Source organism: Pseudochaenichthys georgianus, chromosome 5 (genome assembly GCF_902827115.2).
Source record: "Pseudochaenichthys georgianus chromosome 5, fPseGeo1.2, whole genome shotgun sequence".
Classification (NCBI taxonomy): Eukaryota; Metazoa; Chordata; class Actinopteri; order Perciformes; family Channichthyidae; genus Pseudochaenichthys; species Pseudochaenichthys georgianus.
This window is the reverse complement of record NC_047507.1, coordinates 4,541,626-4,569,423: the sequence shown is the minus strand read 5'-3', so window position 1 is coordinate 4,569,423 and position 27,798 is coordinate 4,541,626. Positions and strand designations below refer to the sequence as shown.

At 47.6% G+C, this 27,798-nt stretch overlaps 2 protein-coding genes across 2 annotated transcripts; one reads left to right on the top strand and one right to left on the bottom strand.

Moving 5' to 3' along the window:
* Window positions 1-1,213: 1,213 nt before the first annotated feature.
* Window positions 1,214-2,653, top strand: LOC117447089 (E3 ubiquitin/ISG15 ligase TRIM25-like). The gene has a single exon (XM_034083690.2). It carries the CDS (start codon window positions 1,291-1,293, stop codon window positions 2,551-2,553), a length of 1,263 nt encoding a protein of 420 aa, XP_033939581.1. The 5' UTR covers window positions 1,214-1,290; the 3' UTR covers window positions 2,554-2,653.
* A 21,725-nt stretch (window positions 2,654-24,378) lies between these two features.
* Window positions 24,379-26,331, bottom strand: LOC117446975 (E3 ubiquitin/ISG15 ligase TRIM25-like). The gene has a single exon (XM_034083521.2). The coding sequence runs from the start codon at window positions 26,252-26,254 to the stop codon at window positions 24,992-24,994; it is 1,263 nt and encodes a 420-aa protein (XP_033939412.1). The 5' UTR covers window positions 26,255-26,331; the 3' UTR covers window positions 24,379-24,991.
* Window positions 26,332-27,798: the final 1,467 nt, after the last annotated feature.

The following is a 27,798-nucleotide window of genomic DNA, read 5'->3' as shown; positions in this document are numbered from 1 at the left end:
TTTAAAATTGAGACAAAGAGGTGTGCCTAACAGTATAATTAGGATCCTGGCTTATTGGTATGCCAACCAGAGCATGCGGATCAAATGGGGGAATGCAGTCTCGGCGCCATTTGGTGTTGGTAATGGAGTCCGCCAGGGGGGGCTCCTCTCACCGAGCCTTTTTAATATCTATATGAATGATCTATCAGATGATTTAAGTGTCTGTAAAACAGGGTGTGTGATTGGTAATGTGATTGTAAACCATCTTATGTATGCCGATGATCTGGCAATTGTTTCTCCTAGCAGTGCTGGTTTTCAACAGTTGCTAAATGTTTGTTCTGATTACGGAGTCAAATTTGACGTTAAATACAATGCTAAGAAGAGCGCTGTAATGATCTGTAGAGCAAAAGGGGATAAGAACCTTTGTTTTCCAACATTCTATCTGTCAGGACAGGTGCTGTCTGTTTGCTGTAACACGAAGTATCTGGGACACATCATCACAGATGAAATGGCTGATGATGATGACATGTATAGACAGCGGCGTGTCTTATATATACAAGCCAACATGTTGGCTAGAAAATTCTCTTGGTGTTCAGATAAGGTTAAGGTGAACCTCTTTAGAGCGTATTGCACTCCTCTCTATACTGCCCCCTTGTGGGTCAAGTATAAGAAGGCGAGCCTCCGGAAGCTCCAGGTTGCATATAATGACTGTTTGCGTATACTGCTTAGAAAACCAAGGTGGTGCAGTGCAAGTGAAATGTTCTGTAATGCACAAGTCAACACGTTCCATGCTCGTTTGAGAGGTCTGATGTACAAATTCATCTGTCGATTGAATGTTTCTCATAACTCTGTCATTATGCTGCTTTCAAATCCGTGTCTCAGTGCTGTACGATACCAGTCACCTCTGTGGAAACATTGGTATGGCTGCCTTTTTTTAGTTTGTATTTGAGTGTTGTATGTTTTGTAATAATGGACCAAGAGTCTCTTTAAATAAAGATGATGATGATGATGTAAGCGAGGCTCCGTTTGTAAATGAGGGAACACTTCAGAGTGTCTGCTCCTCCTCCTGGAAGGAGTCAGAGTTTGATGAGCCTTCCCTCTTCGTCCTGCTCTCAGACACAGCCAGCTCCACTCTGTATTTCCGGGCTCCTCCCCTTTAGATCCAGAGGATGGGCGTAACCAACATGTGGGTAAAGTACAAGAGCTGACAGCCACATTCACTGCTCACACACATGCTGTTCAGATCACAGCTCACATAGTTTCAGCTCTCAGGAAGTGAAGCTCAGACACTCGCTGCCACTGAGAGGTGAAATGGCGCAGAGAGGAGTTCAGCTGGACCGGGAGACCTTCTCTTGTTCCATCTGTCTGGATCTACTGATTGATCCGGTGACTACTCCCTGTGGACACAGCTACTGCATGAAGTGTATTAAAGCCCACTGGGATAAAGAGGATGAGAAGAAGATCCACAGCTGCCCTCAGTGCAGGCAGAGCTTCACACCGAGGCCTGTCCTGCTGAAGAACACCATGCTAGCAGCTTTAGTGGAGGAGCTGAAGAAGACTGGACTCCAAGCTGCTCCTGCTGACCTCTGCTATGCTGGAGCTGAAGACGTGGGATGTGATTCCTGTACTGGGAGAAAACGGAAAGCCATGGAGTCCTGTCTGCAGTGTGTGGCCTCATACTGTGAGAGACACCTCCAGCCTCACTATGAATCAACTGCCTTTAAGAAACACAAGCTGATGCAGCCCTCCAAGAAGCTCCTGGAGAACATGTGCTCTCGTCACGAGGAGGTGAAGAAGATGTTCTGCCGCACTGATCAGCAGTGTATCTGTTATCTCTGCTCTGTGGACGAACACAAAGGCCACGACACAGTTTTGGCTGCAGCGGAAAGAACTGAGAGGCAGAGAGAGCTGGAGGGGAGTCGACAAAACATCCAGCAGAGAATCCAGGACAGAGAGAAGGAGGTGAAGCTGCTTCAGCAGGAGGTGCAGGCCGTCAATGGCTCTGCTGATAAAGCAGTGGAGGACAGTGAGAAGACGTTCACTGAGCTGATCCGTCTCATGGAGAAGAGAAGCTCTGATGTGAAGCAGCAGGTCAGATCCCAGCAGGAAACTGAAGTGAGTCGAGTCAAAGAGCTCCAGGAGAAGCTGGAGCAGGAGATCAGGGAGCTGAAGAGGAGAGACGCTGAGCTGAAGCTGCTGTCTCACACAGAGGATCACACCCAGTTTCTGCTCAACTACCCCTCTCTGTTACCTCTCAGTGAACCTACACACTCATCCAGCATCAACATCCGTCCTCTGAGCTACTTTGAGGACGTGACGGCGGCCCTGTCAGCAGTCAGAGACAAACTACAGGACGTCCTGAGAGAGGAATGGACCAGCGTCTCACCGACTGAAGTGGATGTTTTACCGTCAGCAGCAGAGCCCACCTCCAGAGCTGGGTTCTTAACATATTCACAACAGTTATTACTTTTGTCACAACAACATCAAAACTCCCGTCTCAGGTCCTCTGTCCTCCAGAGTAGGAGTGTACCTGGATCACAGAGCAGGTGTTCTGTCCTTCTACAGCGTCTCTGAAACCATGACTCTCCTCCACAGAGTCCAGACCACATTCACTCAGCCTCTCCATGCTGGAGTTCGGCTTCATGGTTATGGAGCCACAGCTAAGTTGTGTAAACTGAAATAGCCTGAAGTCATTTGAGGAACTCTTGTACTTCTTAAACTCATTGCGTGTCCATCTCCCGGTCCAGCTGAACTCTTCTCTGCGCCATTTCACCTCTCAGTGGCAGCGAGTGTCTGAGCTTCACTTCCTGAGAGCTGAAACTATATGAGCTGTGATCTGAACAGCATGTGTGTGAGCAGTAAATGTGGCTGTCAGCTCTTGTACTTTACCCACATCAGCTGTAGAGAGTTAACTAATTAGAGGGGCGTGGCACCACAGCTGTGTGAACTCAGCAATCAGGCGTCCATTTAGGTAGCTCTTTCCTTGAGCGTCAGACATTGGAGTCCTGTGGGAGTAAGACTGACAAAGACATTGGAGTCCTGCGGGTGGCAAAGAGGAGGCAAATCCTACTCTGATTGAGCTAAGTATTGCTGGTGTCTTATTTTTCTTTTCTTTAGCTTTCTAGCCCCTCATGCTATAATCATGTGTATTTTCTCCATTCCTGTTCATGTGTCTTCTCGCAATTATCACTGGCCCCGTGTATCTCCTAATCGCTATAACCGGCCTGCTCTCCTCTATCCCACATGCTCCACTGACATCCAACATCTAGTTTCAGACAGCCTGTGGAACTGCCAGTCAGCTGTTCCTAAGGCTGACTTCATCTCTGGCTACGCCTCCCTGCAGACCCTGGATTTCCTTGCTCTCACTGAGACCTGGATTACTCCATTAAACACATCCACCCCAGCAGCTCTCTCCACAGCATATTCCTTCTCCCATACACCCAGACCCACTGGCAGAGGAGGGGGCACTGGTCTCCTGCTCTCTCCCAAATGGAGCTTTTCCCTCTTCAAGCTACCTAACTTCACTCCTTCCACCTTTGAATTCCATGCCATCACAGTAACCCATCCTATACAATTAACCATTGTTGTTCTCTACCGTCCACCAGGCGCCTTGGGGGACTTCTTGGAGGAATTAGATAATCTCCTATCACACATCCCTGAAACTGGCCCTCCCGCTGTACTTCTCGGAGACTTCAACCTCCAGACGGGGAATATAGACGAACTAACATCTCTGTTAACCGCCTTTGCTTTCTCACTGTCTCCGTCCCCACCAACTCATAAAGCTGGCAATGTCCTTGATCTCATATTCTCAAGGAACTGCGCTACTTCCAACCTCTCTGTAAACCCGCTCCACACATCCGATCACTTCTTCATTTCATTCTCTCTACCCCTTTCCAAACATAACAAACTAATCTCTTCTCATCCTGCACCTGTCCGCCGTAACCTCCGTTCCCTCTCCCCCTCTACCTTTGTCTCATCGGTGCTCTCAGAAACCCACTCTCAACCCGTCTGATGTTATAAACTACAGGCCTGTCTCTCTCCTCCCATTCCTGTCTAAAACACTTGAACGCGATGTCTTTAAACAAATCTCCTGTTATCTCCATCAGAACAACCTTCTGGATCCGCACCAGTCTGGTTTCAAGGCAGGTCACTCCACAGAAACTGCTCTCCTTGCTGTCACTGAGGAACTGCACACTGCTAAAGCAGCCTCCCTCTCCTCTGTCATCATCCTTTTGGACCTGTCTGCTGCATTCGACACGGTGAACCATCAGATCCTCCTTCGCACTCTCCAAGAACTTGGAGTTTCAGGCTCTGCACTTTCCCTCCTCACCTCATACCTCAAAGACCGCACCTACAGGGTAACTTGGAGAGGGTCTGAGTCCGACCCTTGTCTATTAACTACAGGGGTCCCTCAGGGCTCTGTTCTTGGTCCCCTCCTCTTCTCCATGTACACAAACTCGCTCGGATCTGTCATTAGCCCGCATGGTTTTTCATACCACTGCTACACTGACGACACCCAATTCATTCTGTCCTTTCCCCGCTCAGAGACCCAGGTCGTCGCACGCATCTCTGCTTGTCTAGCTGACATCTCTCAGTGGATGTCCGCTCATCACCTCAAGCTCAACCTTGACAAGACTGAACTGCTTTTCCTTCCGGGAAAAGATTGTCCCACTCTTAACATGACTATCAACATCGGCACCTCTGTTGTTTCCCCGACTCAGACTGCAAGGAATCTGGGTGTGATCCTAGATAACAACCTGTCCTTCACTGCAAACATCGCTGCTACAACTCGTTGCTGCAGATACACGCTTTACAACATCAGGAAGATACGTCCCCAGCTGACCCAGAAAGCCACGCAGCTTCTGGTCCAGGCTCTCGTCATCTCACGCCTAGACTACTGCAACTCCCTCCTGGCTGCTCTACCTGCATGTGCCATCCGACCTCTGCAGCTCATCCAGAATGCAGCGGCTCGTCTGGTCTTCAACCTTCCTACATTTTCCCACACCACTCCGCTCCTCCGCTCCCTTCACTGGCTTCCGGTAACTGGTAGAATTCACTTCAAGACACTGGTACTTTCATACCATGCTGTGAATGGATCTGGCCCTTCCTACATCCAGGACATGGTTAAACTGTACACCCCAGCGCGTGCACTACGCTCTGCATCAGCCAAACGACTCGCTGCAACCTCGCTGCGAGGGGGACCCAATTTCCAATCAGCAAAAAAACGTGGGTTTGCTGTCATGGCTCCAAAATGGTGGAATGAGCTCCCCATTGACATCAGGACAGCAGAAAGCCTGCACATCTTCCGGCGCAGACTGAAAACTCATCTCTTTCGACTCCTCTTTGAGCGATAGAATTACTGACAAAGAACTGCTAACAGAGCACTTATATACTAATAAAGGACTCGCTTATCTATAGCCAGTTGAGTAGCACTTGAAATGTTTGGCTCTATATCTAAGTAGTAACTTCAAGCTGTGAAATGAATGCAGTGGATTAAAAAGTACAATACTGTCTTCTAAAATGTAGTTCAGTAGAAGTCTAAAGCAGCATAAACTGAGACGTATTGGCATCAACCACTACTTACTGCGCGTAATGTCCCATTTTAGAATCATATATATTGAATTACTGGATTATTTCATTTTGTATAGATTAATGTGTTTGTTACATCCCTAATAAAGTGTAGGGGAAATGGAGACAGTAACACACAACAACCAATAACAGTCAGGGTGAAAATGAACACAAGTTTATTTATTTACAACCTAAGAAAATGCCAACAAATGTTCTTTAAGTGAGGAGACAACGAAGAGGTTGCCAAATTAAATGAATATAACAAAACTCAAACAAAAAGCCCTCACTATCTGTTCTACTAACAAGGAAACAAAACAACTACAGGGTGGCAACAATCTACTAACCTAGTGTGTCTAACAGAGTTGACCTACGTGAGGAGAGGTAGAGGGAACCCCAAACGTACCCAAATCCTCCCCTTCCCACCACACACACATTTAACAATACTAAACACAAGGTGGCAGAATAAGACCACAAAGAGGTTCTGGAGTCAGCAGCAGGCCTCCTTTAATGACAGGCCCTGGCTGCCTCCTTATGTTCACATATGGAAATACAACACTAATAGAAAAATATAATGTCTTTGATAATTCACTATAACTAAGTTCTAAATGTGTCATCTGTTAAGATTTTGAATGAAGACCAGAATTGAATACATTAATACATTATTTCTGATAGCAGTATGTGAAATTAAATCAGTAGCTATATTGTAAACTCTACTTGTATCTTATCCGTTCATTAGTTACAAAACAACTCTTCTCTGGTTCTGGCAGAAACAGTTCTTTCTGAAATGTGTTGGGACACTTGGATGTATCCCTTTTAGTATGATAATTAGCCTGTTAGCATTAGCCAGACAGCATTGTGTGACTTGTTGAACTGGTTTACCTGCATGTGTGGGTGTAGGTATTGCTTTTATTATGATAATAGGCTAAACTAGGTAGTGTTGTGTGACTTAAGTGTTCAATGTAAATAGGATTCAGATACGTGTTGCATCGGAACACCTGGAAGGGGCGGGGGGGTGCATGCAGTCCTTTTAGTATGTTAATAGGCTAAGCCAGGTAGTATTGTGTGACTTAAGTGTTCAATGTAAATAGGATTCAGATACTTGTTGCATCGGGACACCTGGAAGGGGCGGTGGGGTGCATGCATTCCTTTTAGTATGATAATAGGCTAAGCCAGACAGAATGAACCCTTGTCCCACCTCCCTATCTATTCCTTCAGGTAATCTATTACAATATAATAAGCATATGTATTATTGATACATATTTATTAATTACTTTTTCCATTTCAGAATGCCAGCAGCAAAGAGAGGTCCTGGATGCCTCTCCATTTGTTGGTGTAAATAAATAGATAGATAGATAGATTCAACTTATTGTCATTACGTAGTACAGGTACCATGTAACGAAACGGTTTCTCTGCATTTGACCTATCCTAGTGTTAAGAGCAGTGGGCTGCCATTATGTACGGCGCCCGGGGAGCAGTGTAGGGAACGGTGCCTTGCTCAGGGACACCTCGGTAGCACTTGGTCTTTCCGGGACTTGAACTGGTGACCTTCCAGTTGCCAAGCCAAGTCCCTATGGACTTCGCCACCACCGCCCGATAGAAATGCACTTGTGTTCACTTTCACCCCGACTCTCTCAATGTTATTTGTTGTTGTGTGTTACCGTCTCCATTTTTGTCCTAGAGCTTATTGGGGACGTAGCAGTTGTTCTATTTCGTATATGGCTTCGCCCTCTAAGGCTATCGCTATTGGGTTATCCCTCTGCGCCCCCGCGCAGCACTGAAACACTTGTAGTCCACGCCCACCCGCTAGGTGGGCCCCACCCTCGGGCCTCCTTCCGGTATAAATAGGAAGGTGGCCCGGCAATCTGCTCCCTCTTTTCTTCAGCAACCAGCAGTTTACTGAAGCACGAGAAAGCAACAGCATGAGCAATAAAGAGTGTGTCCGTATGTGCCCTTCGTGCAATACAGGCTACATTATGAGCTATGTTTTGCATCCGATATGCGCATCCTGTCTGGGGCCAGAGCACGCGGACGCGGCTCTCAGCCAGCAGGTCGCATGTCCTCAAGACGTCTGGGGTGGGCAGGTGCCCATCCAGGACAGCCTGTTTATGGAGGCGAGTGGGGGGCAGGAGTCGGACGCCTCCATCCAGGGCTCGCCATGCGGCTCTCCCCTTCCCCCTCTTCCCCGGACGGGGCAGACGGGGTCGGAGCGAGAGTCAGAGGTGGTGGTCGAGCACGTGGTCCCCTTCTCCGTGGCCACGGCGCTACCGGCATTGGGAGGCATCATGCTGGAGCTGCCGGAAATAATCGGCAAGGCAGCAGCATGTAGAGGTCTCCCCGTTCCACGAGGACGGGAGGTTTTCCCAACCACCCCCGCTCTGGAACCGAGCTTAACGGCATTGTTCGGAGTAAGACAGGCCAACTTGGTCGCCGGACGGCGCCCTATGTTGGCCGACCCCAAGGACCAGTATGTCACCCGCCAGGCTGACCGGGCGCACCAGTGTGCGTTCCAGGCGTCAGCAGCGGCAAACAACATCGCTTTGCTGACCAAATCGGTGGTGACGTTGGTCGAGCGATCCACCACCGTGGTTCCAGAGGAGTCGGAGGAGATCGCTAAGGGGCCAGCACGGCGCTCACGCTGTGCGCAGCCGTGGCGGTGTCCCAGGCGAGGATTACGGCATGGATGGCACAGATCCAGCGTCACCTCTGGTTACAGCAGGCAGCGGTCACAGAGCCAGCCAGGAAGGTCTTACTGGACGCTCCGATCAGCTGGGAAGGGCTGTTCGGGCCCCAGTTCCTGACCATGGTTGATTCCATGAAGGCGGCTTCGGAGCAGGCGGAGGACATCCGCCAGCACGTCGGTTGGCTCCAGCCAGCGGTGAAGCAGCAGCGACACCAGCGGCAGCAGCAGCAGCCAACCCGGCGGCAGACGGACAGACACCAGCAGCAACAGCAGCCGAGGCGTCAGAATCGTCCGTCAGCGGCGGCTGGGGCACCGACCCGCACCTCCAGGGCACCGTCCCGCACCGACGAAGGCTGCCTATGACCTGTCGGTTAATAGCCAGCCGGGTTCGGTACAAAAGCCTGCGCTATTTAATCTATCCATTAATAAGCTGCGGAGCACAATAATTACACCAACTGCCTCCAATCTGATGATTAGTAGGCGGCATGGTTCGCGACAGATTTCTGATGGTTATGACTCTTCGGTTATTAAACCACAGACAGTCGCGGCATTCTTCTGTCCGAGATACGCCACCTATACACGGTCATAATAAGCCCATGAGAGCAGTGGTAACGCCTCATGTGGATATTACTGCACACACCTCCATCCATCCTCTGAGCGTGTACACGTCTCATGATGCGAGGCGGAGTGATACGCAGCGTGTGGAGGCCTCCGCACAGCCCTTGGGTTGTCTCGAGGGCTTTGGAGTGGCTCGTCGCCATGACAACCACAACACATCTCGAACAGGCGCGCCCGCTGTCAGAGTGTTTCTCGGCGTGGCAGCGCCTGTGTTTGATGGACGGATGGATGCACAGGCTGATCAGCAGAGGGTACACCCTGCAGTTCGCCTCCACCCCCCCACAGTTCAAAGGGATACAGGTGACATGCCTAACATCCCGAGAACAGTGTCTTGCGCTCCAAGCAGAGCTACGGGAACTCCTGTTGAAAGAGACTATTTCCAGGGTTCCCCAGGAGGAAGAAAATCAGGGGTATTACTCCCGCTATTTTCTTATCCCGAAAAAGACAGGGGGAATGAGACCCACTTACTTCCATGTGCCATCATTCCGAAACACAGGACATTCCTGAGGTTTTCATTCCAGGGAATAGGCCGTCTGACGTTCGGCTATTCCCTGGCTGCTCGTACTTTTTCAAAGTGTGTAGAGACGGCGCTGCAGCCGCTACACAGAGGAGGAATGAGAGTACTTTTTACCTGGACGACCTGCTGCTGCTGGCTCGCTCCAGGGAGGAAGCGGCTTTACAGACGGTACAACTCATATCGCATCTGTCAAAGCTGGGTTTTCATGATCAACTGGGAAAAGAGCTGTCCTGTTCCAGCCCAGAGTATTGTTTACCTGGGGGTGGAATTGAACTCAGCCGCATGAGAGCACGACTCTCACGGCAGAGAGTGGAAACGCTGACAGCTCTCCTTCAACGTGTCATACCACGCAGCGTGGTGACGCGGGAAAAGTCCCCACGTCCTGTCAGAGGGGGTTCCCCTGGGCAGAGTTACGTCACACATCTCGGTGTTCACAGACGCATCTCTCTCAGGGTGGGGAGGAACGTGCATGTCACATGTTTTTCCACATAAATGTGCTGGAATTGATCTCCGTACGGAGAATAATTCAGCACTTTGCCCCGTTGCTGCGGAATCAGCATGTGTTGATTCGCACAGACAACAAAGCCGCGGCGGCCTACAGGGCAGGACACACACCGCCACTCATCCCCTGAGCGTGTACACGCCTCATGATGACAGCCGGAGTGAAACGCAGCGTGTGGAGGCTTCGTCACAGCCCTTTCGCCTCACGGGAGGCTGCGTGCCCCAGCGGCAGCGCCCGCAGCGCCACGGCATCAGGGCTCGCTGCAGAATTCTGCTAGTTTTAACCTATCGGTTAATAAACTGCAGAGATCGCTAATTAAGCCGGCTGCCACTAATCTGTTGATTAAGTAGACAGCAGGGCTCGCTGCAGACGCCTGCCGGTTGTAACCCCTGTTAATAACCTACAGAGCTCGCAGCATTCCTCTGTCCGAGATGCGCCTCGTACACACGGCCTTAATAAACACATGAACGCCGTTACTTATAACGCTTCATGTGGGCAGCACTGCACACACCTCCATCCATCCCCTGAGCGTGTACGCGCCTCATGATGAGAGTCGGAGTGAGACGCAGCGTGTGGAGGCCCCCGCCTTGGGTTGCCTCACGGGCAGCAGCGGAAGGGGCTCTGGCGTGGCTCGTCACCATGACGACCAAAAACACATCTCGAGCACGTGCGCCCGCTCTCAGAGTGGCAGCGTGCGGGTCTGATGGACAGATGGATGAGCAGGCTGATCAGCAGAGGAGACGTCCTGCAGTTCGCCTCTCCCCCCCACAGTTCAATGGGATACAGGAAACACTCCTGTCCTCCCAGAAGCTATGTCTTGCGCTCCAATCCGAGCCGCTGGAACTCCTGTTGGAACTCCTGTTGGAACAGGATATCTCCAGGGTTCCTCAAAGGGAGGAAAATCAGGGGTTTTCACTCCCGTTATTTTTCTAATCCCGAAAAAGACTGGGGCAATGAGACATCCTCGATCTGTCAGTATTCCACATGCTGACGATCAAACAGGTGCTGGAATGTGTTCACCAGGACGACTGGTTCACTTCCACCTGAAGGATGCATACTTCCACCTGAAGGATGCACACTTCCACCTGAAGGATGCATACTTCCACCTGAAGGATGCATACTTCCACGTACCCCTCATCCCGAAACACAGGAAATTCCTGCGTTTTCTCATTTCAGGGAATATCAGACCAGACAATCGTCTGCCTTCGGATATTTCCTGGCTCCTCCCATTTTTGTGTAGAGAAGGCTGGAGCCACTACACAGAGGAGGGATGAGAGTGTGGTTTCCTCTGGACGACCTGCTATTTGCTGGCTCGCTCCAGGGAGGAAGTGGCTTTCCAGACGGTACATCTCGTATCGCATCTGTCAAGCCTGGGTTTCATAAGAAATTGGAAGAAGATAAACTCAGCCAGCAGAGCGCGGCTCTCGCGGCAGCGAGTGGAGGAACTGACAGCACTCCTCAAGCATGTCACAACCCACACAGCCCTCTCCGTGACGCAGCTGCTCGGCGTTGGCGTCAGCTGGTCACGTGATGATCCCCCGGGGTCTCTTCCAACAGGGGGACACTCCAGAGGTGGTTCATTCGCTGCAGAAGCCTGCTGTTTTAAACCTATTGGTTTATAAACTGCAGAGCTCGCGGCATTCCTCTGTCCCAGATATGCCTCCTACACACGGTCACAATAAATCCACGAGCACCGTTATAACGCCTCGTGTGGACAGCATACACATACCTCTCATCCTCTGGGCGTGTACGCGCCGCATGATGAGAGACGGAGTGAAATGCAGCGTGTGGAAACTCCCTCGCAGCCCTTTGCGTAAAAGTGTGAGGCGGTGTCGCAGGCGTATGTCTCGGTAGAGCCCCGGAGAACATGCGCACTCCACCAGAGGAATTCCTCCTCCACGGCTTTGCACGGAGGAATGTCAGTGGAAGATATTTGCACGGCTGCATCTTGGTCTTCCCCCTGTTCATTTATTCAATTGTATTTGAGGGATGTTTCCCTTTCCTCTATGACGCACCCCGTATTGGGTGTCCTGTCAGAGTGAGTGACGTCAGGGAGCCAGCTGAGCGCCTCTCTTCTGCCTCTCGGCACACAGAGAACGGCCTTTTCCCCTCGTAGCAGAGGGATGTTCCCCTTCCTCTAATACACTTCGTACGAAGTGTCTGATTAGAGTGAGTAACGTCAGGGATCCAGCTGAGCGCTCTCCTACCTGGCTGGCGCGGAGAGAGCGGCTGTTCCCCCTCTATGATCGCAGGATAAGGTGGGACCTTCGTCTCTACTTCTCACAGCGGTCAGTATGTATTGTCCCAGCCTTCACCCCGTCAGGAAAACAGGTATGTTTGCTATGTTCCAGGGATGGGGAGGTGCCATTACGCATGGCACAACAGGCAGGGATGTGTTATTGAGCAGGTGTGTCTGTGCTTCTAGTGCTGGACGGACCCAGTGGGGCGCAGACTACATCATGCTTCGCCCTTAACCCAATAGCGATAGCCTTAGAGGGCGAAGCCATATACGAAATAGAACTGGGGTTACCTACTGTAACCCAGCTTCTATGAGTAATGGCGCAGCCCTCTAAGCGCTGGGCCCCACTGGCTCTACGAATAGCTGAAGAAAAGTTATATTGTATGGGAGCAGATTGCCGGGCCACCTTCCTATTTATACCGGAAGGAGGCCCGAGGGTGGGGCCCACCTAGCGGGTGGGCGTGGACTACAAGTGTTTCAGTGCTGCGCGGGGGCGCAGAGGGATAACCCAATAGCGATAGCCTTAGAGGGCTGCGCCATTACTCATAGAAGCTGGGTTACAGTAGGTAACCCCAGTTATGGAAATCTAGGACCCAACACAGCGCTGGAGAGTACAAGTCAAATGATCAAAACAAATAAATGGTGAATCGAGAAAAGCTGTCTTTTGGTTATTTATTTGAAGCTTCAAATACACGATACAATAATATAATATGTCACAAGTCGCACAGAGTATAAGATAGTCTGCGCGAGAGTGCGCAGAACAATGGAAAAGCAAAGGTTATATAGAACCCGAGTGGGAACGTGAGAAATCTGGATTCACACAGTCACATATTGTTATTAGACACCTGGCCTTCAAAGGGAGATAGCATAACGGTTCTCAGAGCAGGGAAGTTCGTGTGTGTCTGTGTGAGTCTCTTAGTAGCCAAAGCAGCTCTTTGGCCTTGAAGGAGAGGAAGAAGAGATATATAATAATAGTAAGAATATATCAGGAAATAAGAAGCATTTGGTTTAAGCATATGAAAGAAATAGAAAAAGGATGATAATAACTAAAAATGTCCACTACATTCTCCCCTTTTGATCATACTTGATCAATAGAAAAAACAAATGATAGGATAGACTGATATAACACATCAATGAATAAACTCCATCGCTGGTTTAAGTAAACACATCACAAATATATCATAGAAAACTGGCTGTTTTTGTGGAGGACAGACTCCAATATAATGTAAGCATAAGAGAGGAGATACACACATGATTATATTGATAAATCGGAATCAGACTCTTCTGATTCTAGCTGATCTATCTCACTGTGGCGCAAAGGATTGTCTTGTAATGGAATAGTAGTATACTGAACGAAGGCTGAGGATACCATGCTGCAAACGCACTTCTTCAGTATTGGGATAATCAAACAGGTACAACTGATTAATAGGCCAAAAATGATCGCCAGGGGTGTAACCATACTAGCCAGCCATGCTTTCCACCCGCCTGATGTAAGCCAGGCCCACCAGTCCCAGCCACCTGCGTTGGATATGTCATCAGCTTTCATGTCAGCTAACAGGTTGTTAAGATGCAGCACGGTGTCAGTGATGTTCTTGGTGGCGTCGGGAATGTAAGTGCAACAGGAGTCACCGATCACATGACACAGGCCACCCTTTGAGGCGAACAAAAGGTCAAGAGCGAATTGGTGCTGCATGAGCATGTTCCTAGAGGCTATTATGAATGGGGTCAATGCCTGGAAGCCTTGCGTCGTCTCGTAAGTGAGATTCTCTAGCCGGACGTGTAAGGTATCTATTTTATGGGCATTGTTTACTGTACCCCACCATGGGAACAGGCCACCCATGAATTTAGCTCCAGCGGACGTCATATCTCTTTTTACCTTGTGGTGGTCGGGGTGTTGGAACTCTGGGTAATGATGTGTCGTGTGCATTAAGGACGTGAGTACAGTGACTGCTGGATTCAAATCCACTAGAGTGCATGTCCCTATCCAAAGGGGAGCCAGAACTTGATAGAGCTTGTCGCCGCACAACCAAACGTAATCTTCTGGCGCGCTAAACCCAGCATCACTGGGCCAGGCCAGTTGCAGGGAAATATGTTTAACATCAGGGAATGCTACGTTAGAAAGGATTCTTTCAGGGGCACCAGATATGTGACAATACGAGATTTTGTAAGCACCGTCACCGCATGTGTTCCGTAGGATGCGGGTACAACCAGTAGTAGTGCCTAGGAAAAAATAAGGTGGTGTAAGAGACGTTTTGTGGTAAACTCTCTGGATGCAGAGGTTGTGTTTCATCCCTCTCAAATGACTGGGGTGCACATGGCTGACGGGTTGGTACTTTGAGTATGTGGTATCAAGCGTGGATGCACGCAAAGAGGAGTCAGACCGATTGCTGCATGGTGGGGGAAGCTGCCTAGCATAACGCCACTCGATTACGCTGTCTTCACCCTTGATGGGCTTTGTCAGAGCCATACACGCGCAGAGGTGTTCAACCTGGGTCAGAGAGCGCGGACGAACTGGCACGGACACTGATGAGTCCTGGGGGAAAAGGGTGCATGCATAACATGACCCATTTTGTCCTGCGGCCTGCAAGAATGATCTCAGAGTGTGCCACCAGACGTTACCGGTGATCCCATTACTGGTCTGACCCACATCAATGTTGCTATGGTCCTTATCGCCTATGTATAGATTAAATGTAGATGTACCTATGGATGTCAACAGTGGCGTCAAAGGTTGCTTACGCTTTTCCGGGGTCTGAGTTTTGGGCGCGATGTCTATGTAAAATGTGCCACACGGGTCGGCGCCGGATACATACATACAGACAACAAAATAAAATAAATGTGGTTCGCCCTGCTTTCCCCATGTACCTCTTAGATACCTCGATTTTGGCTGACATGCTGTATGCTGAAATGGATACATAAAATATAGGACTAGTCCTAACACAACTATCATGGCAAGTATGCAGAGGAACCATTCTATGATTGTCCAGGCTCTCCAGTAGCATTCACATTGCTCACGGTTGCGTTGTCGTCTCTCCAGGCGAGCCCTCATCACGAGGGGGAAATGTTCCATGGAGTGTGTGAGTGTATTCTCTCGGGCGATTTCGTGACACGGACCGTCAGACTTCGCACACTGATAACACAAACGAGGAACCAGAGAGCATATGGAACCGCTCAGCTGGCACTCGCTCGTGACACCTTGTGTGTAGTGTGTTTTGGTGTATGTAGTGCAAGTGTGGTGCTGGTGGTGACTAGGACACGTCACTTGCTGTCATCTCTGTTGGTGACTCGGACACGTCACTTGTTGTCATCTGTTGGTGACTTGGACACGTCACTTGTTGTCATCTGTTGGTGACTTGGACATGTCACTTGTTGTCATCTGTTGGTGACTTGGACATGTCACTTGTTGTCATCTGTTGGTGACTTGGACATGTCACTTGTTGTCATCTGTTGGTGACTTGGACATGTCACTTGTTGTCATCTGTTGGTGACTTGGACATGTCACTTGTTGTCATCTGTTGGTGACTTGGACATGTCACTTGTTGTCATCTGTTGGTGACTTGGACATGTCACTTGTTGTCGTCTGTTTCTATCGTTTCTCCTTTCCTGTGACCACGACCTTGCAGTGGCTGGCGTGGACCCATGTAGCTCTCTCGGCGACCTTGACCGCTGTCTGGGTGACGAGAAGCACCTGGTAGGGACCTTGCCAACGATTGGATTTCCAGCTCTTTCTCCGGAAATCCTTGATCAGCACGAAGTCGCCCGGTTGAAGGCGGTGAAGCGGACCAGTGGCAGTCGCTAAAGTGGATGATAGGTTAACACAATATGACAACATAGCATCCTCACACAAAGTTGTGGAGGGAGGAGGACATCCTGGAGCCTTGAGTCCAATCTGTGGAGGAGCCCCAAAAAGGATTTCAAATGGGCTGAGTTGACTCCGTGTTCTTTTCCGCATCCTCATGTACATCAGCACAATGGGCAGAGCTTGTGTCCATGACAGACCTGTGTCTGCACAGCATTTTGTTAGTTTGTAATTTTGCATAATGCAGATTAGCATGCTTCACAGTGCTTTTGAGCTGTTACTGTGAACCCCCTTGTGAACCACTCCTGATTTATAGACTCTAACATCCCTCCTTTTGACACATGATCCAACCCATGTGTCAACTTAGCGAAATGAGGGAAACAATTTCTGGGAAGACATGGATTGGAATTTGGGCCAACCCAGCCCCAGCAGCCTTCCATTGAGCCTTCTCAACTGGCGTAGCTAGCTGCTGCATGGAAGTCAGTGATGACATTTTGTCAGTGAAGGAGGAGACAGGGATTTTAACAAATGAGTGTGCGTGAGGTGCGAGAGGAATCAGGGCAGCTGCCTTTGCGGCTGAGTCAGCAGACGCATTTCCTAGGGAAACTGGGTCTGTACTGCTTGCGTGTGCGGCACATTTACAGACTGCAACCTCAGATGGGAGCAGAATGGCGTCTAGTAAGCCTGCAACCAGTACATGGTTAAGTACTGGTTTGCCATCAGATTTCAGAAATTGTCTACACTTCCAAATAGCCCCAAAATCGTGTACTACCCCGAAAGCATATCGTGAGTCAGTGTAAATAGTCACGGTTTTGCCTTCTGCAAACGTGCAGGCTTCAGTTAGTGCGATGAGCTCTGCTGCCTGTGCTGAGAGGTGACATGGAAGCGGTCCAGAACGGAGTACAGCAGAATCTGAAACAACAGAAAAACCCACCCGATTAGTGCCCCCTTGGTCGCGAGAGGCAGACCCATCAACATACAAAATGAGGTCAGCATTGGTCAGAGGAACGTCGTTTAAGTCCGGTCTAGGTGTGCACACCATGGAAAGTACGTCAACCGTCTTCAGGCAATGTTCAAACTAAATGAAGTCTCTCCTTTTGAAACATCATGTGTTGAAATAAACACCTGCAGTTCAAAAATAAAAAATGAATTGCCTAATATTTTTGTTGTGGAATCAATTAATTTCTTTCTTTAAAGGCAAAAACATGAAAAATCTAAGAGAAAAACCCTATTGAATACAATATTATTTGGAGCAACTTAATTTATAAATAGTTGTCAACTTAAAAACATGTGTTCATGTTCAACATGTGGTAATTAAGTACATACAATTTAAGATTATATTTAAATAATACGGTAAAACAAGTTGGAACTTTGGAGTAATCAACTTAAAAACTTGGGTTTATGCTACCAATTATTAAGTGAGTGGTAATTGAAAACACCTCTGATTGCAGAGGAAAAGCCTTCTCCCCTAACCCAAATAACTTTGTTGCTTTACCAACATTTCAATAGAAGTTGTCTTAACTCAATAACCATCGATGCAACCTATTGCCTTGATTTTCTTTGTTAAGCCAAGGCATTTGTTGTTAGAGTGTACGTAGACTGGGCCTCCCATATAACCTGGCTGAGCCGATATAAAAACCAATCAGCAAATAACTTTTCAATACATTATTGATTACTAGTTTTGAGGTCCTTTAAGGTTGGAAGTGAACATAAGTCATAGGTACATGGTGTACTTTTCCTTCACTACATGTATGTAATACCTTTAGTTACTTCACAGATGTGGATGAATGATGTGAAATATAATCAAGTGTTAAATCAGACTTTAGTTCCACCTGGAGTAAATCCACAAGCTACCCTGCAGTCTACAAAGTACTTCAGACTAGCTGCACCTTCACCAGCTTTGAGAACACTTTCATGATCAATCCTTATAAAACACATCATATATTATTCTGAAATGGACCAATCTGCACAACGACTACTTTTACTGTCTTTACTTTCACTATATTTTTATAATACTTTTCTACTTTTACTTGAAGAACATTTTGAATGCAGGACTGTTACTGTAACACTCTGGTATTTCTACTTTTACTCAAGTACAAGATCTGAGTACTTATTCCTTTACTCAAGTACAATATCTGAGTACTTCTAATTTCACTACAATATCTGAGTACTTATTCCACTTCTGGTAGTGTATTAGTCTGAATTGTAGCTACAAAATCACACAGAGCTGCATAAAAATAGAATAATATGTACACGTGTGTACAATGATTTGTAGGTAATTTTGACTACTCAAGACACCTCACTTATACATCTTCAAAGTATTGGCTTTCAGAATATTAAACTTGTTTCGGCAAATTCAGATGATAAAATACAACTTTGAAGCTTGTAACGGCATAATTACAAGCAGAGAACGGACTAATGTAACGTCACAGCAAGCATAACAACAGCCGTGTGTTATGAACACATACGCAAGAATGACATCATCTGTCGCTTAGTGACAGGTTTTGGCAGAGCAATGCAATACGCTTATCTGAAAGCGTTTTCCCCTCTCCTGAAATGACATGACCATTTAGCCTTAACACAAACGTGTGAATGTGTAAGGTTTACCATTATATTCAAATGTGAACAAAAATTGACTGTCTTTGTGTACCGGAACACTGGAAAAAAAACATTTGAGACATCTATGGCAGTAAATATGTTGCAGAGGCTGGAACTTGGGAAATAATCAGATAAGAATTCCGGACGAGCATGCATGCACAGCTGCATTTACATCGTAAATCCTGGACAAATCTCCACTCGTCAGGAGGTTTGTCTCTGATCTTTTTGACAGGAAACACTGGAATCGTTACACGGAATAATGACCCCTTGTTTAAGTAGAGAGGTAAACACTGGCCATCAACAGCTTCATGTTTCAATGGGTACGGTACGTGAACGTGGACATTAACCCTACGTCCTATCTGTGAGCTGCCCAGAGTGAGTATGGCACATCTGAAAGCGCGGCAGGAAGCTCAGAGATATGAGAATTACCTTATCCTCAACCAACAGCAATGTGCGCAGAACGGCTACGTTCGTGCACATTTTCCTTTGATACACGTCACGTGACATAGAGTACATGACATATGCTGTGTGTGTAGGTGTCTAATCAGTGACTGACTCCCAATCTTTAACGATTGGACCCAAATCCCTCCATCTATCAGTGGGGCCCCCTGGCTAGTGAAATGTGTGGACCGCCCCTGGGATTTGACACAGCTGGTTGTGTCTTGTGTGTGTGTGAGTCTAACAGAGATAGCGCTACCCAGCGAATTCCAATACATTTTTAAATATGAGCTCATCATTCACACATTCTAACAGTAAAACTCTCATCATAGCATTTACACGGATCTTTCAACCACGTTAGCAGTACAATGCAAAATGAGAAGTTTCCACACAGCAGGTGGAAAACCACGTTGATCAGTCAAACGCAACAACTCCTGAAAATCAGGATATGTCAGCAGCCCATTGATACACATTCACCAATTCTTTATCATCAAATGACACTTTTTGAACCATCGTAGGAGATGGCTGTCGGACTTTAAGACCCTCATTTGTGGAAAAATGAGGTCCAAGCCGAACCGGAGAATCAGATCTCTGCCCAGTAAATGTGTTGGGCAGACAGATGATAAAATAACTGTTTTTTACTGATGTGGGAAATGGATTACTGTCAACACCGTTATCTCCACTCTGAAGTGGTACAGAAACTTCTCCTTTTCATAAACCCAGCACATGAATAAATCTATCACTAAATTTGCATTCAGGCAAATCTACCCTTTTTTACCACAGAATGTGTAGCCCCAGAATCAACCAAAAATGTGTGGGACATTTCTTAATGCAAACATTCACTGTCATATTTCACATATGTACCCTTTTTAACCACAGACATGTCCTCTAATTCTTCTAATTTCTCAATAGCATGTATGATGCGTGTGTGTGTGTGTGTGTGTGTGTGTGTGTGTGTGTGTGTGTGTGTGTGTGTGTGTGTGTGTGTGTGTGTGTGTGTGTGTGTGTGTGTGTGTGTGTGTGTGTGTGTGTGTGTGTGTGTGTGTGTGTGTGTGTGTGTGTGTGTGTGTGTGTGTGTGTGTGTGTGTGTGTGTGTGTGTGTGTGTGTGTGTGTGTGTGTGTGTGTGTGTGTGTGTTTGTGTGTGTGTCACTTCCCTGGTTAGATGTGGTTGGCCTGGCATGGGTTCCGTCTCCTCCGACCGAATTCCTTCCTCCTCCACTCCCTCCCTCGACTGTCAGTTTGAAGAATTGTCTTTGTTGTGGTCCGATTTATCCGATCAAAAGTTCTTTTTCTTCTTCTCGTGTGGGCATTCAGCGAACCGATGACCCGTCTCTCCGCAGTTAAAACAGCGATTGTAGTTATTGCTCCGGCCTCGGAAACCCCCTCCTCTGCCCTGGCCATCACTTTGGGTCCAGGCGGTTGTGCCAGCCTGGACCATGGTCAGCTGGCCGGAGAAAGCGGGGCATGTAGTTATTCCTTTTTGGAGGTGTTCTTTTCTGTAGAGTTCAGCTTTCTTCGCGTCTCTTTTCTTTTTCTCTCTCTTGTCATGGATCTTTTTCAGTCCTGCTTCTTCTTCTTCATTTTCTTTTCTCTGTCTCTCTTCGTCTCTGCTCCCTGTCTGTGTGTCTTGCTGCGCAGCTGCTCCAGCGGCGGCTGGTATGTTGACCTCATGGTCCAGCAGCAGCAGCTCCTCCAGGAGCCTCCACTGCAGGTAGCAGACGGGGGGAGGTGGAGGAGGGGATGGAAATCCCGAGTCGAGGAGAGGGTCCCACACGCCTGCAAACAGAGGATAGAGGGGAGCCTGTATTTTATGTTGTGGAGGAAACACAAAACACTTTTTCTCTTCCTTTGCACTTTTATCCTCAGCCTGTATCTTTTTTATTGCCGCGGCCAATTGCCTTCTTTCACGGCACTCTGCTTCATCCTCCCACTTTCTATGAGTGTCCAGTTTCTCTAAGTCTTTTACTTTAATTGTACTCTTCTTCATTCCATCTTGACACTCTTGTAATTTATCCCTTAGGTTTTTGATTTTTAATTTACTCAAAGAACCTCCCTTAGGAAATCCGAACATTTCCGTCCATATATTTAATTTAGACAGACTTTCTTCACCATATTTTGCTCGCATGACATCAACTATCGGACCCTCAGGAGGCTGTACATACCCCCTCCCCTGCTTTGCCTCCATAGCAAAGTCTTTTAAAGTGTCACCAAAACACTCCGTGTCACCAAAACACTCCGTGTCACCAAAACACTATTTTTCATCCGTCGATGCCAGATATGCCAAATATCTCTGTTTTCGAGCAGTCCCTCTCCCAGATGTCATGGAGTTTTAATTACGTTTAACTTTAAACAATTTAGACTTTGCACATCTCACCGAGTATTGAAAGCCCTTTGAGTTCGTTGGATCTCGTGAAGTCAATCGGTTCCACCCCGGCGCTGGTCCTCTCGTCTCGTACGGTTTCTGTCGAGGTAGAGGAAAATCCAAAGATCCTGGAGCGACCACCAGCGTCCGGAGTGGTTCACAATCTAACTTACAGAGATCCTGCCGACAACGCCATTTGTTATGGAAATCTAGGACCCAACACAGCGCTGGAGAGTACAAGTCAAATGATCAAAACAAATAAATGGTGAATCGAGAAAAGCTGTCTTTTGGTTATTTATTTGAAGCTTCAAATACACGATACAATAATATAATATGTCACAAGTCACACAGAGTATAAGATAGTCTGCGCGAGAGTGCGCAGAACAATGGAAAAGCAAAGGTTATATAGAACCCGAGTGGGAACGTGAGAAATCTGGATTCACACAGTCACATATTGTTATTAGACACCTGGCCTTCAAAGGGAGATAGCATAACGGTTCTCAGAGCAGGGAAGTTCGTGTGTGTCTGTGTGAGTCTCTTAGTAGCCAAAGCAGCTCTTTGGCCTTGAAGGAGAGGAAGAAGAGATATATAATAATAGTAAGAATATATCAGGAAATAAGAAGCATTTGGTTTAAGCATATGAAAGAAATAGAAAAAGGATGATAATAACTAAAAATGTCCACTACATTCTCCCCTTTTGATCATACTTGATCAATAGAAAAAACAAATGATAGGATAGACTGATATAACACATCAATGAATACACTCCATTGCTGGTTTAAGTAAACACATCACAAATATATCATAGAAAACTGGCTGTTTTTGTGGAGGACAGACTCCAATATAATGTAAGCATAAGAGAGGAGATACACACATGATTATATTGATAAATCGGAATCAGACTCTTCTGATTCTAGCTGATCTATCTCACTGTGGCGCAAAGGATTGTCTTGTAATGGAATAGTAGTATACTGAACGAAAGCTGAGGATACCATGCTGCAAACGCACTTCTTCAGTATTGGGATAATCAAACAGGTACAACTGATTAATAGGCCAAAAATGATCGCCAGGGGTGTAACTATACTAGCCAGCCATGCTTTCCACCCGCCTGATGTAAGCCAGGCCCACCAGTCCCAGCCACCTGCGTTGGATATGTCATCAGCTTTCATGTCAGCTAACAGGTTGTTAAGATGCAGCACGGTGTCAGTGATGTTCTTGGTGGCGTCGGGAATGTAAGTGCAACAGGAGTCACCGATCACATGACACAGGCCACCCTTTGAGGCGAACAAAAGGTCAAGAGCGAATTGGTGCTGCATGAGCATGTTCCTAGAGGCTATTATGAATGGGGTCAATGCCTGGAAGCCTTGCGTCGTCTCGTAAGTGAGATTCTCTAGCCGGACGTGTAAGGTATCTATTTTATGGGCATTGTTTACTGTACCCCACCATGGGAACAGGCCACCCATGAATTTAGCTCCAGCGGACGTCATATCTCTTTTTACCTTGTGGTGGTCGGGGTGTTGGAACTCTGGGTAATGATGTGTCGTGTGCATTAAGGACGTGAGTACAGTGACTGCTGGATTCAAATCCACTAGAGTGCATGTCCCTATCCAAAGGGGAGCCAGAACTTGATAGAGCTTGTTGCCGCACAACCAAACGTAATCTTCTGGCGCGCTAAACCCAGCATCACTGGGCCAGGCCAGTTGCAGGGAAATATGTTTAACATCAGGGAATGCTACGTTAGAAAGGATTCTTTCAGGGGCACCAGATATGTGACAATACGAGATTTTGTAAGCACCGTCACCGCATGTGTTCCGTAGGATGCGGGTACAACCAGTAGTAGTGCCTAGGAAAAAATAAGGTGGTGTAAGAGACGTTTTGTGGTAAACTCTCTGGATGCAGAGGTTGTGTTTCATCCCTCTCAAATGACTGGGGTGCACATGGCTGACGGGTTGGTACTTTGCGTATGTGGTATCAAGCGTGGATGCACGCAAAGAGGAGTCAGACCGATTGCTGCATGGTGGGGGAAGCTGCCTAGCATAACGCCACTCGGTTACGCTGTCTTCACCCTTGATGGGCTTTGTCAGAGCCATAAACGCGCAGAGGTGTTCAACCTGGGTCATTGGGGACGTAGCAGTCAAAAAAGAACTACCTAACTAACCCCACTGCCGTCAGCATGTCGTTGTGTCCCTGAGACACTTCACCCCAAATTGCTCCTGCGGGGATTGCTCCTGTGAAATTGTTACGTAAATGTGTGTGTCATCTGCATAGCTATGGTAACTTATTTTGTTGTTCTTCATTATCTGAGCCAGTGGTAGCATGTTGATGTTAAAGAGAAGAGGCCCCAAGATGGAGCTTTGAGGAACCCCACATGTCATATTTGTCAACTCAGATGTGTATTTACGTATAGAAACAAAGTTGTTTCTGTCCTTTAAGTAGGATTCAAACCAATTTAGAACTGTTTCCGAAAGTCCCACCCAGTTTTCCAGTCGGTCTAGTAATATGCTGTGGTCAACAGTGTCAAACGCAGCACTGAGATCTAATAATACTAACACTGAAGTTCTGCCACGGTCTGTGTTTAAGTGGATGTCATTAAAGACCTTTACAAGAGCAGTCTCAGTGCTGTGGTTTGGACGAAAGCCTGACTGGAACACATCAAAACAGTTATTTAAATGCAAGAAATTAAACAACTGTTGAAAAACAACTTTTTCAATGATTTTACCTAGAAATGGAAGATTATTCTTTTTTAAAAGCGGTTTAATGACTGCAGTTTTCAGGGCCTGTGGATAAATACCTGAGTGAAGAGATTTGTTTACTATATGAAGTAGATCTGAGGCCATGCAAGGCAAAACATCTTTGAAAAACCCTGTTGGAATAATAGCAAGGCAGCAGGAGGAGGATTTCAGAAGTTGTATAATGTCCTCTAAGTTTTTATCATTAATCTGTCGCTTTGGATAAAAGCGTCTAACAATTGACATGTAATGTAATGTGTTTACAATTCAACTTAGTGCAGCTTCACTGGAGAGGATAGATCGTTCATGTTAAGATACAAAACAAAAGACTGAGATTTTCACTTATGTCCTCTTAGCTCTTTTATTAACAAGAAAACCCCCAACATTTTATTTTGTACAGACATGTAAATGAGGCACTCATCATCTCACATCTTGAAAATTAAAATAGAAACACAATTTATTACAAACTCAACCCGTTTCTTGACTTTCTTTTAATGTGTTTTCTTTCCTCCTTCAAACTTCCATTTATGCATTCAACACATTGAGACTTAGTCAACAACAGAATATCCAACAAACATCTAGAGCAAAGTCTACATTCTCGTGCAGAGAAATATCAGTTGAGGTTAACAGAAATCTTCCTGAGCAGTGACAGCCTCCATGGCTACACAGACACAGGAAGGAGTGCCGCCTAAAGAAACTCCAACATCTACAGAACAACTCATGAGAAGATGTTAAAGCACATCCCATGTTTGATTAACAGCTGATCTCTGTGCAGTGAAGACATGAACAATCAGCTCTCAGCAACAATGACGCAATGAGTTTAAGAAGTACAAGAGTTCCTCAAATGACTTCAGGCTATTTCAGTTTACACAACTTAGCTGTGGCTCCATAACCATGAAGCCGAACTCCAGCATGGAGAGGCTGAGTGAATGTGGTCTGGACTCTGTGGAGGAGAGTCATGGTTTCAGAGACGCTGTAGAAGGACAGAATACCTGCTCTGTGATCCAGGTACACTCCTACTCTGGAGGACAGAGGACCTGAGACGGGAGTTTTGATGTTGTTGTGACAAAAGTAATAACTGTTGTGAATATTGTAAGAACCCAGCTCTGGTGGTGGGCTCTGCTGCTGACGGTAAAACATCCACTTCAGTCGGTGAGACGTTCGTCCATTCCTCTCTCAGGACGTCCTGTAGTTTGTCTCTGACTGCTGACAGGGCCGCCGTCACGTCCTCAAAGTAGCTCAGAGGACGGATGTTGATGCTGGATGAGTGTGTAGGTTCACTGAGAGGTAACAGAGAGGGGTAGTTGAGCAGAAACTGGGTGTGGTCCTCTGTGTGAGACAGCAGCTTCAGCTCAGCGTCTCTCCTCTTCAGCTCCCTGATCTCCTGCTCCAGCTTCTCCTGGAGCTCTTTGACTCGACTCACTTCAGTTTCCTGCTGGGATCTGAGCTGCTGCTTCACATCAGAGCTTCTCTTCTCCATGAGACGGATCAGCTCAGTGAACGTCTTCTCACTGTCCTCCACTGCTTTATCAGCAGAGCCATTGACGGCCTGCACCTCCTGCTGAAGCAGCTTCACCTCCTTCTCTCTGTCCTGGATTCTCTGCTGGATGTGTTGTCGACTCCCCTCCAGCTCTCTCTGCCTCTCAGTCCTTTCCGCTGCAGCCAAAACTGTGTCGTGGCCTTTGTGTTCGTCCACAGAGCAGAGATAACAGATACACTGCTGATCAGTGCGGCAGAACATCTTCTTCACCTCCTCGTGACGAGAGCACATGCTCTCCAGGAGCTTCTTGGAGGGCTGCATCAGCTTGTGTTTCTTAAAGGCAGGTGATTCATAGTGAGGCTGGAGGTGTCTCTCACAGTATGAGGCCACACACTGCAGACAGGACTCCAAGGCTTTCCGTTTTCTCCCAGTACAGGAATCACATCCCACGTCTTCAGCTCCAGCATAGCAGAGATCAGCAGGAGCAGCTTGGAGTCCAGTCTTCTTCAGCTCCTCCACTAAAGCTGCTAGCATGGTGTTCTTCAGCAGGACAGGCCTCGGTGTGAAGCTCTGCCTGCACTGAGGGCAGCTGTGGATCTTCTTCTCATCCTCTTTATCCCAGTGGGCTTTAATACACTTCATGCAGTAGCTGTGTCCACAGGGAGTAGTCACCGGATCAATCAGTAGATCCAGACAGATGGAACAAGAGAAGGTCTCCCGGTCCAGCTGAACTCCTCTCTGCGCCATTTCACCTCTCAGTGGCAGCGAGTGTCTGAGCTTCACTTCCTGAGAGCTGAAACTATGTGAGCTGTGATCTGAACAGCATGTGTGTGAGCAGTGAATGTGGCTGTCAGCTCTTGTACTTTACCCACATCAGCTGTAGAGAGTTAACTAATTAGAGGGGCGTGGCACCACAGCTGTGTGAACTCAGCAATCAGGCGTCCATTTAGGTAGCTCTTTCCTTGAGCGTCAGACATTGGAGTCCTGTGGGAGTAAGACTGACAAAGACATTGGAGTCCTGCGGGAGTCCTGCGGGAGTGGCAAAGAGGAGGCAAATCCTACTCTGATTGAGCTAAGTATTGCTGGTGTCTTATTTTTCGTTTCTTTAGCTTTCTAGCCCCTCATGCTATAATCATGTGTATTTTCTCCATTCCTGTTCATGTGTCTTCTCGCAATTATCACTGGCCCCGTGTATCTCCTAATCGCTATAACCGACCTGCTCTCGTCTATCCCACGTGCTCCACTGAGATCCAACATCTACTTTCAGGCGGCCTGTGGAACTGCCAGTCAGCTGTTCCTAAGGCTGACTTCATCTCTGGCTACGCTTCCCTGCAGACCCTGGATTTCCTTGCTCTCACTGAGACCTGGATTACTCCATTCAACACATCCACCCCAGCAGCTCTCTCCACAGCATATTCCTTCTCCCATACACCCAGACCCACTGGCAGAGGAGGGGGCACTGGTCTCCTGCTCCCTCCCAAATGGAGCTTTTCCCTCTTCAAGCTACCTAACTTCACTCCTTCCACCTTTGAATTCCATGCCGTCACAGTAACCCATCCTATACAATTAACCATTGTTGTTCTCTACCGTCCACCAGGCGCCTTGGGGGACTTCTTGGAGGAATTAGATAATCTCCTATCACACATCCCTGAAACTGGCCCTCCCGCTGTACTTATCGGAGACTTCAACCTCCAGACGGGGAATATAGACGAACTAACATCTCTGTTAACCGCCTTTGCTTTCTCACTGTCTCCGTCCCCACCAACTCATAAAGCTGGCAATGTCCTTGATCTCATATTCTCAAGGAACTGCGCTACTTCCAACCTCTCTGTAAACCCGCTCCACACATCCGATCACTTCTTCATTTCATTCTCTCTACCCCTTTCCAAACATAACAAACTAATCTCTTCTCATCCTGCACCTGTCCGCCGTAACCTCCGTTCCCTCTCCCCCTCTACCTTTGCCTCATCGGTGCTCTCAGCCCTCCCTTCCTCTGACTCGTTCCAACTCCTGCCTCCAAACTCTGCTGCAGAAACTCTCCTCTCTACTCTCTCATCCTCTCTGGACTCTCTCTGTCCTCTCACATCTCGGCAGGCTCGCCAGTCCCCTCCTGCTTCCTGGCTAAATGACGCACTGCTTGCTTATAGAACCGTCTTTAGGGCAGCAGAGCGGAAACGGTGGAAATCCAAACACCGCGACGACCTCCTAACCTATCAGGCTCTCCTCTGCTCTTTCTCTGCTTCGATCTCTCAGGCAAAAAGCACTTTCTTTCAAGATAAGATCCAATCTTC